The sequence below is a fragment of the Trichechus manatus genome, unplaced genomic scaffold, assembly GCF_000243295.1.
Source record: "Trichechus manatus latirostris isolate Lorelei unplaced genomic scaffold, TriManLat1.0 scaffold00024, whole genome shotgun sequence".
Classification (NCBI taxonomy): Eukaryota; Metazoa; Chordata; class Mammalia; order Sirenia; family Trichechidae; genus Trichechus; species Trichechus manatus.
In genome coordinates, this window is record NW_004443960.1 from 523,755 (window position 1) to 540,102 (window position 16,348).

Here is a 16,348-nt window from a genome sequence, read left to right on the forward strand (position 1 = left end):
AAGAGGGGAAGGAGGGCAGGGAGGGGCACAGCCGGAGAGCGGCCCTCGGGCGGGTGACCCCAAACCCTGCGGGCCGGGCGGACTAGGTCCCCGCGCGCTGTCGGTCGGTCGGGAGTGCACGGTCCTGCGCGGCTAGGGGGCGGGCCTCGTGCGTCCCCGCCCCTGGCTGCCACCTGTGGGGAGGAGGAGGCCGGGTCTGAGGAGGTGGGATGGTCCGACCCCCCTCCTTCTGGCCCCTCTGCTGGGCGGTGAGGGGCGGGCGCAGCCGGCCAGGCCCCTTCACACAGATGACATCGATGCGCACCTGCTGGGCCCGGCCTGAAACCTCCCCGGGGGCGCGCGCGCACGCCAGCAGAACCAGCACACGAATGACTGGACCAGACAATTTCATAGAGTGACAAGTCTGATGAAAGTACACGAGGGTGACTTGCTGGTGGCCTCGCGAAGGTGGTCAGGGGGGATCCTGAGGGAGTGAGCTGAGATCCTGCAAGGTGATGGAGGAGTGGTCCCGGAAGGGCTTTGCAAAGAGCCTGGGGCTGGAAGGAGATGAAGAGTGTGCTCCAGAAGGGACAGGAGGCCAGTGGAGGGCAGGGTGGGGGCATCGGCATGGGTGTTGTTGAGAACCAAGGCTCCAGGTCTCCGGGCAGGCTCAGGCAAGGATGGACTGGGCCCCATCCTGGTGTCTCCAGGGACCAGGGAAGGTGGAGGGCCCGGGTCTGAGAGCCTCAGGGCTGAGAGACTCTTAGCAGACACGAAGCCAGCTGAGGATTGCAGCATGTTGGTGGGAAGCAGGCCCAGGGGTTCTGGCATGAGGTCTGGGGCGGTGGGAGGGGGAGCCAGGCTGGTGCACCCCACTGTGGGGGCAAGGAGAAGGGGGCACGTGCTGCTGGGGTGAGCAAGTGGCGTCTGTGTGGTGGGGACCACGGAATGGCACTGATCAAAGAGGCTCATGGTGGGGTCGACAGAACGGGCCCGTGAAGACATTCGGAATGGCCAGCAGCACGCCCTCCAGCCTGTCCACACCAATCGTGGACCCGGCAGGCTGGCCTTCCCATAGCAACTGCCATCCCTGTGTGCAGAGGTGGAGAGGGTCTCACCCTCACGCTGCAGGGCTCGCCCCTTGGCGGGTGCCAGAACTTCAGGCAGCGAACACGGTGAACGTGTGCTGAGCCCTGTGCCCGAGTCGGGCTGGGATGGACACACCCCAAGTGCACAGGTGTGTGACACCAGGACATGTGATGGCATTTGGGTCACTTGGCCTGGAAGAGGCCCCCACAGGCCGGCCCACCTCTGAAGAAGCAGGACAAAGGTGCACTCTTCCTCGGGGGGATGCTAAGGAGATACTATTGTCCACGCCCTGTCTGTTTTGCCTGCGGGATCCCACACTTCTCCCCACCCTGTCACCCTTCCCACGCCAGGCCCCTTCGCTAGCTCCTCTGTGGGTGGCGGCAGCCGCCTCCTTGCCCGGCTCCCCACCCCTTTCCCCACCTGTTTTCCCACAGTATACAGGGTCCTTTACACTGCAGGTGGGGCCTGTCCACTCCTCACTGCAGCCAGCGAAGCCCTAAGTGGCCAGCTGCCACCCACAGCCTCACCTTAGACCCGGCCCCTGGCATCCTGAGCTCCAGCCACACTGGCCTTCCTTCAGGGCCTTGCCTGGGGCACCCCTCACCTGGAGCATACCCCACCTGGAGCGCCCCCTCACCTGGAGCAGCTCTCACCTGGAGCTGGGATCCCAGCCCTGGGGTCCTGGGGGCCCCTGCCTTTGGAGATGGGAGGATTGTGGGCCAGGGAGCCATTCTCAGGGGCAGGGCTGCCATGACAGTGGTCAGTGCAGACACACAGCCCGGGGGCAGAGCTGCCCAGGCCTGATGCCTCATTGGAAATGTCCCTGCACCTCGGCCCCAGGTGGCCCCAGGCATTTCCCTGTGGGTTCCCTGCACCCTGCAGCCACAGGCCTAGGCCCAGATCCTCCCTCCCGGGGCTCCTCGGGCCCACACTTCCCCTGGCTGAGCCCCACCTGTGAAGTGAGTTTGGGGTCTGAAGGGGGTGCCCTGAAGGTCTCGACCCAGTATGAGTGGTGAAAGTCCCCCAGTCCCCAGCCAAGTGATTATTTTTGCTCTGAAGCCACTGGGGCCAGATGGACACTCTCCCTTAGCGCCATCCCCTCTCAAGGACAGGAGGACCCAGAGGGCCTGGGGAGAGGCTTGTGGGGGGCCAGAAAGACATAGGTGTGTTTGGTGGTCCTTGACACCCCTCAGCCAGAGTGAGGCACCCACAGGCGTGGGAACTGTGCGGCTGGGGTGGCTGTGGAGGGTGGGTCTCTCTGCGGCCCTCCAGCCTCTTTTCCCTGCCCATCCGGCCTCCTGGGACCCCTGGGACCCAGGTCCTGACCACCCGGGGCAGAGTGGGCACAGGGGACCTGGCCCACCCCCTTGTCAAGGATGACTCAGGGCCCGGCTGTCGCCATGGCAACCCACGTCGCCTAGCAATGGCAGTCTCCCAGTAACGGCCGTCTCCTAGCGATGGGATCTTTTCCTGGCCCTGGCTGGAGGCTGGTGGTTATTTTTAGCTCGCTGGCAAATCAATCCGCAATCCGCAGCTGCATTTTTGGCTCCTCAAGAAGATGCGGGGGGGGGGGGGGGGGGGGGGAGGTGGATTTCTTGTCAAAGGGGGAAAAACATTCCCGGTGACAGGAACCTTTCCGCTGTGGGTCCTGAGGCCAGGCCAGACCTGCTCGGTGGGGGTGTGGGCAGGCGGGGCTGGAGCAGTCGGCAGCGATGGCCTGGCTCCTTGATCGGGTCTGGGGGGGCCCCGTCTGGCGGTTGGGCGCTCGGGCACCCTGAGCAACGTCAGTCCCGCTAGGCAGGCGATTCAGGCCAGTGCTCAGCACGGACACTGTTAGCATACGGTGCCGGGGGGCCAGGGGCTGGTGAGCTCCTGGCACCTTCCCCTGGGCATGGGGACTGTCCCCGCTGTTTCTGGCCCCACCCAGGCTGCAACACTCTCCCCTGGGCCAGCCTGAGGGCACGTTTGGGAGGTCCTGGCTGCAGGGGGACAGGATGGCCAAGGCTCAGCTGGGGACAAGGAGGAGCCAGCTTTAGGTCAGCCCCCATCTCTCCTTCCCCCGCTGTTAGTGAAACTGGAGACCTAGGCGGGAGGCCCTGTGCTGTCTCTCATCTCTCTTTCTTTTCTTGTTGTCCCTGCTCTCTGTCCCCAGGGGGCCACGCCCAAGCTTCTCCCACGACTGAGGGGCCTGGTGGGGCCAGCCCTGCCCTCTTCTCTTGGCCATGGTTTCTGGCTCCTGGTTTTCTCTAAGCTGCATTGTCCTCTGGGCCTTTGCCCACCTGTTTCCTCGCCTGGGTCGCTATTCCTGGCCCTCATCCCTGGCCATCTCCTGCCCACTCTTCATATGGCCCCCAGGGGGTCCTCCGGCAGCGCAGCCCCCTGCCTTGGTCCCAAGCGCTCCTTGACTGTGGCCCCAGCACTGCGAGCGTCCCTGTCGGTGTGCCCTGCACCCCGTGAGCCACTGTGCTGGACAGCAGGGGCGCCTCTCCCTGCTCAGGCCGGGCTCACAGTGGGGCAGCTCCTTCCACAGAAGGTAGTCCTCCACTTTGGGATGTCCCAGCATCGGCACCATCAGCCCCCTAAAACCTGTCATATGAGGGACAGTCTAATGGCTGGAGGTTGGGCAGACCCGGGGGTGATGTCGGGTGACATTGGCTGAGGCCACCAGTGCCTCCACCCACAGCCCCCCAACAGGTTGCTCCTCCAAGGCCCTCTGGGGAAGCCAGGAACAGAAACCAGGTCACTCTGAACTGTGCAGAGTCGTTCAAACAGGTTTTCGTACATTCAGGCGGCTAACAGACACATGAGGAAATGCTCACGATCATTAGCCATTAGAGAAGTGCAAAGCAAAACTACAATGAGATACTATATCACCCCAATAAGGCTAGCATTAATGCAAAAAAAAACCGAAATAATAAATGTTGGAGAGGTTGTGGAGAGACTGTTGACGGGAATGTAAAATGGTACAACTGCTTTGGAAATCGATTTGGCGCTTCCTTAAAAAGCTAGAAATAGAAGTACCATTTGATCCAGCAACCCTGTTCCTTGAAATATATCCTAGAGAAATAAGAGCCGTCACACGGATAGATATATGCACACCCATGTTCGTTGCAGCACCGTTCACGATAGCAAAAAGATGGAAACAACCTAGGTGGCCATCAACAGATGAATGGATAAACAAACTATGGTATATCCACACAATGGAATACTACACAACAATAAAGAACAACGAGGAAGCCGTGAAACATCTGATAACATGGAGGAATCTGGAGGGCGTTATGCTGAGTGAATTTAGTCAGTCACGGAAGGACAAATATTGTATAAGACCACTATTATAAGAACTCAAGAAAAGGTTTAAACACAGAAGAAAATGTTCTTTGATGGTTACGAAGATGGGGAGGGAGGGAGAGGGTTATTCACTAACTAGATAGTAGACAAGAATTATCTTAGGTGAAGGGAAGGACAGCACACACTACAGGGGAGGTCAGCACAATGGGACTAAACCAAAGCTAAGAAGTTTCCTGAATACAGCCAAACACTTGGAGGGACAGAGTAGCAGTGGTGGGGGCCTGGGGACCATGGTTTCAGGGGACTTCTAGGTCAATTGGCATAACAAAGTTTATTAAGAAAATGTCCTGCATCCCACTTTGGTGAGTGGCGTCTGGGGTCTTAAAAGCTACTGAGCAACCATCTAAGATGCATCAATTGGTCCCAACTCACCTGGAGTAAAGGAGAATGAAAAACACCAAAGTCACAAGGAAAATATTAGCTCAAGAGACAGAAAGGGCCACATAAACCAGAGACTCCATCAGCCTGAGACCAGAAGAACTAGATGGTGCCCGGCTACCACCAATGACAGCCCTAACAGGGAATACAACAGAGAGTCCCAGAAGGAGCGGGAGAAAAGTGGGGTGCAGAATTCAAATTCTAGTAAAAAGACCAGAATTAATGGTTTGATTGAGACTGGAGGGACCCCGGAAGACATGGCCCCCGGACTTGCTGTTAGCCCAAAACTAAAACCTTTCCCGAGGCCAACTCTTCAGACAAAGATTAGACTGGACTGTGGGACATAAAATGATACTCGTGAAGAGTTGTGCTTCTTAGTTCAAGCAGATACATGAGACTAAATGGGCAGCTCCTGTCCAGAGGTGAGATGAGAAGCGGAGAGGGTCAGGAGCTGGTTGAATGGACACGAGAAATCTGGGGTGGAAAGGAGGAGTGTGCTGTCACAGTATAGGGAGAGCAACTAGGGTCACATAACAATGTATGTATAAATTTTTATATGAGAGACTAACTGGAATTGTAAACTTTCACTTACAGCGTGAAAATAATAATAATAATAAAAGGTCTCCGTGCTCCTGGTGCCTCAGCCCTGCCAAGTCCCTTGGGGAAAGACCTGTGTCTCAGTCTCTTGGGGCTGCTGTCACAAAGGACCACAAACCCCTGGGGGCCCTGGCTAGAGCTGGGGGGAGGGACTTAAAGCAACCGAAAGCTGTTCTATCGCCATCTGGACGCAGAAGTCTGAATTCCAGGGGTCAGCGGGACCGTGCTGCCTCCAAAGGCTCTAGGAGAAGATCTTTCCTGTTTCCCCTCGTTTCTGGCTTATGGCACTCCTTGACTTGAGGCCACATCACTCCAGTCTCTGCCTCCATCATCATGTGGCCGTCTTCCCCTGTGTGTCCTCTCTGCTTCTTATGAGGACACAGTCACATGGGATCAGGACTCATTCTACTCCCGTGTGACCTCATGTCAACCTGACTATCTTCAAAAGACCTCCTTCCACACAAGGTCACAGTCACAGCTACAAGGATTAGGACTTCAGTGTGTCTTTTAGAGGGACACAGTCCAACCCACAGACACGAGAAAAGACAAGTACAGAGACAGAGCTTCAGAAAGACCGAGAACTTGGGGACAGACTCCAAGAGACACACAGGAAGACACAGACAACAAAGGACAAACCAGAGTCACAGAGCCAACATCTGCACCCCAGGTGTTCGTGTCCACCCACCCCTGAGCTCACTTGCCTGCCTGGGCCATGATGAGGGCTGAGGTCAGGACCTCGGAGTCCCCCAGCCCCATCTCCATACAAGCCACAGGCCCAGGGGCTTCTGGAGTCTGCCTTGGGGCCTGGTCTGCCTGGAGGTGGAGCAGGGGCCGGGCACTGCTCTTCTTGACTGCGGGCCCTTGGCATTCGCTGTTCCCTATGCCTCTGTCTGCTCACGGCCATCTCCTTCCATCTCCCAGCCTCTGCTCACATGTCACCTCTCACAGTCACCCTCCCTGAGCACCCCAGCCATGCTGTCACCTGCCCGGGGCATCTCTTTAACTCAGCTGTCCTGTACGCATGTGTGCACGGGCATCATGTATGGGCGTGTGCAAGTGTGCATGTGGGGTTCACGTGTATGTATGGTTCACATGTTAGTGGGGGCTGAAGCTCAGAGCCGGGCCTAGGGCAGACACCCACGAACACCGACTCTTATTGCTGCTCTTGGGATTGCTGTTGTGTCCACCGAACTGCAAACAACACGGGGACAAGGACACGCCTGTCCCTTTGTGACTGCGGTCCAGATCCCAGTACAGGCCCTGCACACAGGAGGTGCTCAACAGACGCATGAGTGAACCTGGCCCACGGGGGCTCTCAGGAAAAGCAGCTAATTGGTTTGCGTGAAACCCCACTGCTGGATATCAGGCTTAGGGTGGCGTCGTCCCCACCTGAGTGCAGGGAGGAGGGGCCACGAGGCAAGACCCCCCCCCCCCACTGAGAGGGAGCCAGCTCTGGGCTCTGCCTCAGTAGCCATTTGGCCACCTGGGACTATGAGCATCACTGGCCCATCCTCTGGGGAAGGGGTGAAGGTGAGGCCTGATGGGCTGGCCAGAGCCCAGTCAGCTGACTCCTCATGCTGCCAGCAGAGGGCGCCTGGAGCCCACTAGCTGACTCAGGTCTGGGCTAGGCTGGCCGCTGCCCCAAGGACTGCCCCAAAGTGGCCCTCCAGCCTCTGGAAAGGGGCAGCTGCGCCTGACGGCCTCTCCCCTCTTTCCACTAGTGCCTCATTCTCTGCCAGATGCTCAGCCCCAGGTCTTGTCTACCCCCTATGACCCCCACCTTGTCTGGGGCAAGAGGCCAGCTAAGCCCTGGGGCCATCTGGGCCCTTCTTTGGCTTGGGAGACTTGGAGCCAGGGGAAGGGCTGGCAGCAGGCACCAGCCTTCCCCTTCTCCTGGGGCCTTTTGACCTCTGCCAGCCATGTGCCTTCAGCCCAGTGGGGCTGGAGGGCCGGAGGGGCAGGCCTGGCAAGGGAGGCAGTGGGGTAGGGGGCTCACATCCTGCAGACTCCACAGAGTCTGCAAGCTCCGGAAACCTGACTTGGTCTGGGGTCCCACCATCAACGCTGGTTGAAACTCCTCCATGCCTAAGGCCGTTTGTGATCTGACCTATGGCCCCTCCCCTGCTCCTCCTGGCCCTGGGCCTTCACCCACTCAGCAGTCAGGAGCCCTATCCACACCTGTAACCTCTTCCCCTCTGCCTGGAACACCCTCTCCCTTCTCCACTTGGCCAGTGGCTCCCCACCCTCAGGCGGAGTTCAGAGGTCTTTCCTCAGGGAAGTCTCCCACCACTCCCCTGGGTCTTCACACTGACCCCCGGGCAGTTCCTTCTCTCTGGGAGTCGGCCCTGGTTCAGCTCGTGCGGGCTTTGTGGGGCCGATGCTGCAGCTTGCTCAGCCCGTGTCCTGGTGCCTGTTGTCAGGTCATTCAAACTCCTCCAGAGAGCCACAGCGTCACTGTCATTTATTTGACAAACATGCAGTCACGGTGTTGGCTTGAGAAAAAGGCTGTTGGGAGAGCGGGTCTGAGCCTGCTCCGGCCGCCCTCTCCACAACGCCTCTCACCTCTCTGCCAGCCAGTCTCCCCAAGATCCAGAGGCTGGTCCCTGGAGGCCCTGGCTAGAGCTGGGGTGAAGCGTGTGCCCAGCTCCAAGCCCAGCTCCCCGGAGGTGAGGGGAAGGCAGCCCGGCAGTCTCCGCGTCCAGGTGATGGCCATTCTTCCCTGGGGTACCCGCTGCCTCTCGGGGAGGGGCTGGCAGGGCCAGGTTGGGGGTGGGACGTGGGCTGGAAGGGGCCATGCCTCGCGGTGAGCTGGCCTCCAGCCAGGATGTTCCTGCGGGCACCACCTGCATCCTGCCCCGACCAAAAGCTCCGGGGACAATGGCAGGACCAGGAACGCGCGGCACGGCGAGCCAGACGTGGGGGCCGAGAGGGGCCGCCCAGAGAACGAGGCTGGGGGTGGGAGAGGGTCGGGGGCTGGAACGCGCGTCCGGCCGCGGGTCCCCTCTCCCAGCTACCAGCCCCGCCCCCGCGAGCGCCGCTGCCATTGGCGGAAAGTTCCGGGGCAGCGTCGCGATTGGCCGCCCGCCGCCGCCCCGCCCCCGGCTCGCCGCGCACCAAAGCGGACCGAGGGGGCTGCGCTGGCCGGCGAGCGGCCGCTGGCTGTGGGGCTGCACCGGGGCGGGCGGCCGGCGCCCCGGGTGCTCAGCCGCCGCCCGTCCCAGTCCCCTCGGGCCGGCTCCCGAGACCCGAGACCCCGGTCGGTGCCCGTGCGCCATGCCTCCCCCAGCTCTGCTCCGCGCGCTCTGCTGCGCCCTCCTGGCCGCAGCCGCCCGCGCCGGCTTCTCCGGGGACCGCTGCAGCTGGAGGGGCAGGTACGACCCGAGAGGAAGCCAGCGTGGTCCCCCCGGACTGGGGTCCCCCTTAGGAGGGATGGGGGCGGCACCCACCCTTTGGGATGGGGGGCTGTCTAACCGGCACCGAATCCCTCCCCTCCCCCGGCGTCCCGCGAACGCTGGGCCTCAGTTTTCTCCTCCACAAAGTGGGCGCGACTGTTGGCGGATGCAGAAGATGCGGTGGGCGGCTGGGCCGGGCGGGGACACGGGGCGCTGGCTCAGCGCCTCCGGTCCTGTCCCCAGCGGCCTGACCCAGGAGCCCAGCAGCGTGGGGCAGCTGGCCCTGGCCTGTGCAGAGGGCACCGTGGAGTGGCTGTACCCAGCCGGGGCACTGCGCCTGACTCTGGGCCGCCCCGACCCTGGCGCGTGGCCTGGAGTCGCCTGCCTGCGGCCCGCGCAACCCTTCGCAGGCGCCCAGGTCTTTGCTGAGCGGGCCAGTGGCGCCCTGGAGCTGCTGCTGGCTGAGGGCCCAGGCCCAGCCAGGGGCCGCTGTGTGCGTTGGGGCCCCGGCGAGCACCGGGCCCTCTTCCTACAGGCCACACTGCATCGCGACATCAGCCGCCGGGTGGCCGCCTTCCGCTTTGAGCTTCGGGAGGATGGGCTTCCTGAGTTGCTGCCCCAGGCTCATGGCCTCGGTGTGGACGGTGAGTGACCATCCAGGTGGGGCCGGGTGGGGTCATGAAGGCTTGATGGGAATGTGCCTGCATCAAACCCATTGTACAGAGGGAGAATCTGAGGCCCCAAGGGCCAAGTGCTTGTCAAAGACCACAGGGCTAGCTAGTGAGACCCAAAGGAGGAAGGGTCGCTGGACCTGGGGTGCCCCCTCCTGATCCATCTTAGACAAGAAGCTGTTGACAGAGGGCAGAATGGAGGGGGGTGGCCAGGCAGGGCAACCTCCTGCCGCTGGTCCCTGAAGGGTTGCGACTGGGTGGGGGAGGGGATGGCCAAAGCTGCCCAGGCCCCCTGGCCCAGCCGTGACCTCCCTCCCCTCCCCCAGCCAACCAACAAAAGTCCAGTGTGCTGCCCCGTTGCCATGGAGACGCCACCCGCCTCCCCGCAGGGCAGCAGGCCCAGCTCTTTACTTTTCTGGACCTTGCAGCCTGACCTCACAGGGGATGGGAGTCTCTGTTCTGTCCCCTGACCCGAGGCCAGGCCCCAGAGCCCACCATAATCCTTGCCACCCTGAAGCTGGCTGGTCCTGGAGGTCACAGGGGACTTCCAGGCACTGGGTGTGTAAATGCAAGGTGGGGGTGTCCTCCCCCGCCCCGTGCTGGGCATAGCCCCAGGCCTCCACGTGTTTGCACATGAGTGCACCCCAGTGGAGGTGTGGCTTCCGGGTGCAAGCACATGTGTGCTGTGGGGCTCCCTCCAATGCTCTGGGGTCCCCAGCTGCCATCCAGGTCTGAGAGAGGAGTTTGGCTGCTTGGCCCTCCCCTTCTTGTCAGGGAGGCTCCTGGGGGGATACAGGATGGGCAAGGCTAGGCTGACGGCCCACATTCCCAGGTGCCTGCAGGCCCTGCAGTGACACCGAGCTCCTCCTGGCTGCGTGTACCAGCGACTTTGGTGAGTGTCTGCCGTGGGAGGACGCCGGGGCCTGCCCTCCCTGCACGCCTGCCACTGGCCATGTGTCTCTCACAGTAATCCACGGGGCCATCCACGGGGTCACCCATGACATGGAGCTGCAGGAGTCTGTCATCCTTGTAATGGCCACCCGTGTCCTCCGCCAGACGCTGCCACTGTTCAGGACGGGGGGCGCAGGGGCCCAGGTGCAGGCCTCCATCCGCACCCCACTGCACTGTGGCGTGCGCCCAGGCCCTGGCACCTTCTTCTTCATGGGCTGGAGCCGCTTCGGCGAGGCCTGGCTGGGCTGCGCCCCTCGTGTCCAGGAGTTCGGCCGTGCCTATGCGGCCGCGAGCACTGCCCACCTGCTTCCCTGCCAGGTGGCGCTAGGCTGAGGGGGACTGGGAGTGCCACTGGGGGGGGGGTGTCTCCCCTGGACAGGGTGCTGGGGCAGGGCTGGTGGGAGGGTGGGTGGAGAGGGGGCCTCCAGATGGCATCATGATACCAAGGGCTTCTGAGGCCATATTGATAATAAGAACATCAATGACGTTAGCCAGTGTTGATGAAGTCTGTGCCTGAGCCAGCCCTGTCCCTGCCTCAGCTCGTGTCATCCCCTCAGCCCTGGGCTGCTGTGTTCTCACCTCACAGAGGGGGAGACTGAGGCTGGGGGCTGCCAGCTAGTAAGGCTGGAGGAGGGGCCACGCCTATGCCCCGGGAGGGGCTGCTGGATGGGGTGGGAGATGCAGGGACCCCCACTCACTTGCTGTCCCCCAACTCCAAGGTGCTCCCGTGGCTCAGAGCAGAAGTGGGAAAAAGGCTGTGGTGCCTGGGGTCCCTCAGATGATCGGGGGCAGGCGGACACTGCTCCCCAGTCCGGAGTCTGGCCGGTGAGGGAAGAGGCTGAAATTGGCGGGGGCCAGCCTCCCTCCCTCTGAGTGGCAGAGTCATCCTTGGCCGTCCTGCCCTTGGGAAGAATGGGCCCCTCTATCCGGAGGCCCTGCAGGACGTGCCTGGCATCCCTACTGGAGCAGTGGGTGTGGGGTCTCCCGCGGGGTCTGCTCTGCTGCTTCCGGCGGGCACAGTGGTATCTCTCAGGGCTGTTTCCCGCCACTTGCCCATTGTGGCGCCCCCTCCCTCCCAGCATCCAGTACAAAGGGCAGCGCGGGACGAAGGATCTGGCTCACAAAGGCTGCAGGGTGGGGCGGGCGCGGGCCACGGGCCAGAGCCAGCGAGCTGACTCCTCATCTCAGCCCGTGGCTCCTGGTAAGGAGGCCCCTCGGCGTTAAGGCAGAGCACTGAGGTTGGGAGAGAGGCAGGGCTGTGGAGGTCCCCCACAGGCAGGGACAGATGACCCAATAAACAAGGTAAGCACTGCCTCAGTTGTGCTTACTTATTAATCTGTAGCGAACAATTTCACATTTTTCACACGTTGTTATCGTTAGGTGCCGTCTGGTGGGTTCTGACTCAGTGACCTCACACACGACAGAAGGAAACACTGCCCGGCCCTGCGCCATCCTCACAATCATTGCTCGGTTTGAGCCCCTTATTGCAGCCAGTGTCAACCCAACATGGGAAACTGTTCACTACAGATTAGTAAGTAAGCACAAGTAAGCCCATGCTTACCTTGCTTACTGGATCATCTGCCCTGTCAAGAACTGTAAATTTGAAGAGGCTTTGATTCTGTAGGGAGGTGCTGGGGGGTTGGGAGACAGACACCAGCCATACCTAGTGGTCTTTGATGTGGTGAAGGAGTGAAATTGTTCACTACAGATGACCTGATAAGTAAGGTAAGCACCATGCTTACCTTGCCTATCGGCTAATCCGCCCCTGCACAGGACCCCCTCCAGTCGCCACTCTGGGCGGGGTGTCTGAAAGCTGCCCGTTTGGGGAAGGGGGGGCTGCTCTTGTGCTCAGAACACCTTTACTTCAGGGGCCGGTGAGGATTCTGGTGGGGGGTAGAGGCACCCCTGGATGACCCACTCCCCTGGGCCCTCCACCTCCCCCTGCTCCCCTTGGAGCCCTTCTGCTTCCTCTCATCTCCCTAAACACCCAACCCCGCACCTCCCCTCCCCATCCACATTCCCTCCCTGGAGAACTGGATGAGCCTCGGGGCTTTAAATGCCACCAACACACAGAGGGCCCCATCACTTTCATCCCCACCAGGACCTCTCCCCTGGACTCAGACTCAGATCCCACCCTTCCTCCCCAGGTGTCTCCACTGGGAGGCTTTCCCCTTGTCCGGAGAGGGCCCCAAGGAAGGCTTCCCCTCCAGATTGAGCAGCACTCACCCACCCTGATCTTTAAACGCGGTGGGCAGCTGCTCTGGGCTGGGCCCTGGCCTCTACCCACCTGGCCAAGGAAGTGCCTGTGCGTCGTCTGCAACCAGTCCTTCTCTCAAAGGACATAGAGAGGAGAGACCGGTGGGGCTCACGGGGCCAGGAGCACACCGCGATGGCCAGAACACCTCAGAGGGCTGGGTCAGGGGCTTTGTGAGCCCTAGGGGGACGTGGCCAGGGTGTGTGGGACTGGAGCTGAACCAGGGCTGCAGCTCTGAGGTAACCCACGGGCCACACCTCCAGCTGTGTGCAAGCCAAGTGCACGTGTGTGCAAATTCACATGGGCACTCAGAGCATGGAGTGCCGGTGTGAACATGAGTGGTGTGGGGTGTGTGCGTGAGGACTCGGGGTGCGTTCATCCAACAAGCTTTTATTAAGGGCCTTTGGGGAGCCAGGCACTGCTCTGGGCACGGGGAATAATGCAAGGAGCGAGATAAGAATGGGGTGTTGTGGAAGCACTTCCCCAGCCCAGGGCCCAGGCATACCCCTCTCCTGAGGGCCAGTCCCAGCCCCACAGCAGCCTCCCAGGAGATCCTCTATGGCAGGTGGGGGTCAGACCTCCTTTCCAGTGCTCTCTTCTCGGGAGCAGTGGGATGTGTTGCGGGTCAGCAGGGCTTTCCTGCCGCCTGGTGACACTTGTCCTTCAGGAAGGAGCGTGAGGCACTCCACACTTGAAGCGGGGTGCAGTGGTCTCAGGCCTGCCCACACTGTCTGGGAAGCAGCCCGGCTGGGCCTCTGGACCAGGGCTGTGGAGGCTGAGAAGGGGCAGGTCAGACAAGCTCTGACACTCACAGGTGTGTGGTCTCCAGGTGAGGCGAGGTCCTGCCTCATCAGCCTGACCAGGGCTGTGTTCTCCCACTTGGCTCCCTCACCCCTAGGCTTTCTACGTCCTGTCCAGGAACGCCTGTCTTTTTGGACGTTTCTGGAGGAAGGTGGTGTCTCCAGTTCCTGGGACTCTGACTCCCACCCCCAGGCTGGGCGAGCCGCCAGAGACCCCTGACATCCGGCTCCCCCATCCCACACTCAGTCAATGGAGAGCCAGCCTCTGTCTTTTCAGGCAGCCCGATCTCTCCTCCTCCTCGTCAACCCTCCTCTCCCCCAGAACCGTCCCCTTCTTTGGACCCCAGCCCTCCTCCAGTTTCAAGCCCACCCAGCTAATTGCCTTCGGCTGTAGGAGGGACCGGACGAGTGTCGTTTCGCGACTCCTCCCGGATTTGGCCGGCTTTCGGGGTGTCCTGGTCAGTGGAGCCCCCACCAGTCTCCCTGAGATGGAGCCGCAGAGGGAGGCTGGCTGCAGACCCCTGGTGAGCCTCTCTCCCGCCTGTGCTCCAGCCTCGGCAGGAACTGTATTCTCTGGGCCAGGACACCGCGTGGGCTCCCCTCCCGTCGAATCGCAGCGCCACGTTCCATAGGGTGTTTAGCCCTCCCTGAGATGGTCGGGTGCTGTCTCCCGTCTCCCCACGCCAGGTTGTGCGCTCCAAGGGGTCCCCGGCGCCCAGGGCAAGCCCAAAATAACCAACGAGCGACCGGACTATCGCAGGCTTCGCCACAGGGCACGGCGGGGCCAGACCCTGCGAGGGTCGCCGCTCACTAGGGCTGCCCACGACCGTGGGGCGAGGGTCGACGCCGTCGCGACGCGGAACTCGCGGGAATGGCCCTGGGCCCGGCCGGAGTGGATGCCGCAACGGACCAGCCGCGCGGCCTCGGCCCCGCCCCTCACTTCCGGCGTCTCTGCCGCGGCACCGGAGAACGCGGGCGGAGGAAGCGGTGCAGGCCGGGGCGGTGGGGCGGGCGGTCCCCTCTAGCTCCCGAGCCATGGCGTAAGGGGCTCCGATCCGAGCCGGGGTGGGACCTGGGGGCGGGGCGATCCTGAGCCGCGTGTCCCGCAGCCATGGAGCAGGACGACCCGACCGAGGCGCTGACAGAGCTGCGTGAGCGGCGCCTGGGCGCGCTGGAGCTGCTGCAGGTGGCGGCAGGCTCCGGCCTGGCAGCCTACGCCGTGTGGGCCCTGCTGCTGCAGCCGGGCTTCCGTCGCGTGCCCTTGCGGCTGCAGGTGCGGGGCGGGGCCTGGCTGGGGGCGGGGCCTGGCTGGGGGCGGGGCTGAGAGGGCGGTGTAGCCCCTGCCGGGCGGGGGCGGAGCTTGCAAATAAGCGGCTGGGCACAGGTGAGGGGAGGGTGACGGCAGCTCCAGGTGGGGCGGGGCGGGACCCGCAGCTAGGGAAGGAAACCCAGGTGGCAAGCCCCTTCCACTACAGGGTGATCTAGGTATCTGGAGGAGTGGGTGCGGCCAATGGACTCCAGCCCTCCCAGCCCCGCCCCCCTCGCGCAGGTGCCGTACGTGGGAGCGAGTGCGCGGCAGGTGGAAAATGTGCTATCGTTGATGCGAGGTCGCCCCGGAAAGATGGTGGATCTGGGCTCTGGCGACGGGAGGATCGTAAGCTGCCCTTCTTTGCTGCCCCCTCCTGCGAGCGCCGCACCCCCGCCTCCTGGTCCCCATGCCTGCTCCCTGCCCACAGGTGTTGGCGGCCCACAGGTGCGGCCTCCGCCCGGCCGTGGGCTACGAGCTGAACCCGTGGCTGGTGGGGCTGGCACGGCTGCACGCGTGGAGGGCGGGCTATGCCAGCAACGTCCGCTACCTCCGTGAGGATCTCTGGAAGGTAACCAGTGGGTTCTACACCTTTCAGACCCCACATCTAATCACCTGCCATCTGGGTGCACTGGGGGCTGGGCCTCGGAAGCTGCAATGACCCTCATGCCCTTTCCCCTGGCTGGGACCCTGGTCCCTGCTGAGGGATTTCTTCCTGCAGGTGAGCCTGAGGGACTGCTACAACGTGTCTGTGTTCCTGGCTCCCAGCGTGGTAGGTCTGGGCTGCACCACGGGGGTGCTGCTGCTTTGGGACCTGGGGACCAGCCAGTGGTAGTTGCTGGGCCTGGTGGAGCTTGGTAGGCGGCTGTGTGGTTCCCTGCCCATGCCCCGACTCTTCTCTCCCACAGCTCCCAATGCTGGAGGCCAAGCTGCAGGCGGAGCTGCCCGTGGGAGCCCGCGTGGTGTCTGGGCGCTTCCCCCTCCCCACCTGGGAGCCCGTGGCTGTGGTGGGTGAGGGCCTGGACAGAGTCTGGGCCTACGACGTCCACTGTGATGGGCTAGCCAGGGAGGTTCCCTTCTCTCCAGGGACCCCCATCCAGGCTGCTGTGGACCCTGGGGCCCCTGCCTCTCATACCGGCTGTCAGACGCAATAAAGACTTGACTCTGCCCTGAGTTTTGTTTAGTGGGGCGCTCCACTGTTAGCTGAGGAGGGTCTGCTCCGTTTTCCTGGATTAGCGGCTGCGGGTTCTTGGACGCAGGGGCTTGGCTGGTGGCACAACCCCCACTTTCGAGGGGTCCCCCGTGCCCACCAGCTTTCTCAGCCTCAGGATCTCCTGCTTGTACCTGTTGGGAGGGGCCAGGTTGAAATCCCCTGCCTGGCTGGGGACAGTGGCGTCTTCCCTCCCACACACTGAGGCCCTGGGTTCAGCCCACCTGCTCAGGTGCTGGTCCACGTACTCCTGTAGCTCAGAGAGCTGAGCCTCGGCCGCCATAGCCCGGGCCAGCAGCTGTGCTCGCTCCTGTTCCAGCTCAGCCTGGTGTGCAGGAGGAGGCGTGAACCTAGGGCATAGGTGAGTCCCCGC

General features: G+C 62.3%; 3 protein-coding genes across 4 annotated transcripts in view; 2 read left to right on the top strand and 1 right to left on the bottom strand.

The window, feature by feature from the left end:
• Positions 1-8,664: 8,664 nt before the first annotated feature.
• Positions 8,665-10,738, top strand: METRN (meteorin, glial cell differentiation regulator). Its single transcript, XM_004373367.1, has 4 exons — positions 8,665-8,762; positions 9,027-9,427; positions 10,287-10,346; positions 10,422-10,738. The coding sequence occupies exons 1-4, from the start codon at positions 8,665-8,667 to the stop codon at positions 10,736-10,738; spliced, it is 876 nt and encodes a 291-aa protein (XP_004373424.1).
• Positions 10,739-14,436: 3,698 nt separating this feature from the next.
• ANTKMT (adenine nucleotide translocase lysine methyltransferase) lies at positions 14,437-15,927 on the top strand. Of its 2 annotated transcripts, none has more exons than XM_004373368.3 (5): positions 14,437-14,732; positions 15,009-15,113; positions 15,196-15,336; positions 15,487-15,537; positions 15,674-15,927. In XM_004373368.3, exons 1-5 carry the CDS (start codon positions 14,571-14,573, stop codon positions 15,917-15,919), a joined length of 705 nt encoding a protein of 234 aa, XP_004373425.1. In that variant the 5' UTR covers positions 14,437-14,570; the 3' UTR covers positions 15,920-15,927. The 2 variants fall into 2 exon arrangements, with proteins under 2 accessions (XP_004373425.1, XP_023584108.1); XM_023728340.1 differs by having other exon boundaries at positions 15,471-15,537; positions 15,674-15,913.
• Positions 15,928-16,203: 276 nt separating this feature from the next.
• The window catches only part of CCDC78 (coiled-coil domain containing 78), a 3,203-nt gene continuing 3,058 nt past the window's right edge, over positions 16,204-16,348 (bottom strand). Inside the window, exon 12 of the mRNA XM_023728537.1 lies at positions 16,204-16,300. Within this exon, the coding sequence (XP_023584305.1) occupies positions 16,204-16,300 (97 nt within the window). The remainder of the gene's footprint in view (positions 16,301-16,348) is intronic.

What these genes read in the sequence shown, in the direction of transcription:
- METRN (XM_004373367.1), top strand. Translation starts at nt 8,665, where the DNA reads ATGCCTCCCCCAGCTCTGCTCCGCGCGCTCTGCTGCGCCCTCCTGGCC. An exon ending in CGCTGCAGCTGGAGGGGCAG is followed by an intron (nt 8,763 to 9,026) that starts GTACGACCCGAG and finishes TCCTGTCCCCAG; the next exon opens with CGGCCTGACCCAGGAGCCCA. An exon ending in TCATGGCCTCGGTGTGGACG is followed by an intron (nt 9,428 to 10,286) that starts GTGAGTGACCAT and finishes CCACATTCCCAG; the next exon opens with GTGCCTGCAGGCCCTGCAGT.
- ANTKMT (XM_004373368.3), top strand. Translation starts at nt 14,571, where the DNA reads ATGGAGCAGGACGACCCGACCGAGGCGCTGACAGAGCTGCGTGAGCGG. An exon ending in GCTCTGGCGACGGGAGGATC is followed by an intron (nt 15,114 to 15,195) that starts GTAAGCTGCCCT and finishes CCCTGCCCACAG; the next exon opens with GTGTTGGCGGCCCACAGGTG. An exon ending in TCCGTGAGGATCTCTGGAAG is followed by an intron (nt 15,337 to 15,486) that starts GTAACCAGTGGG and finishes TTCTTCCTGCAG; the next exon opens with GTGAGCCTGAGGGACTGCTA.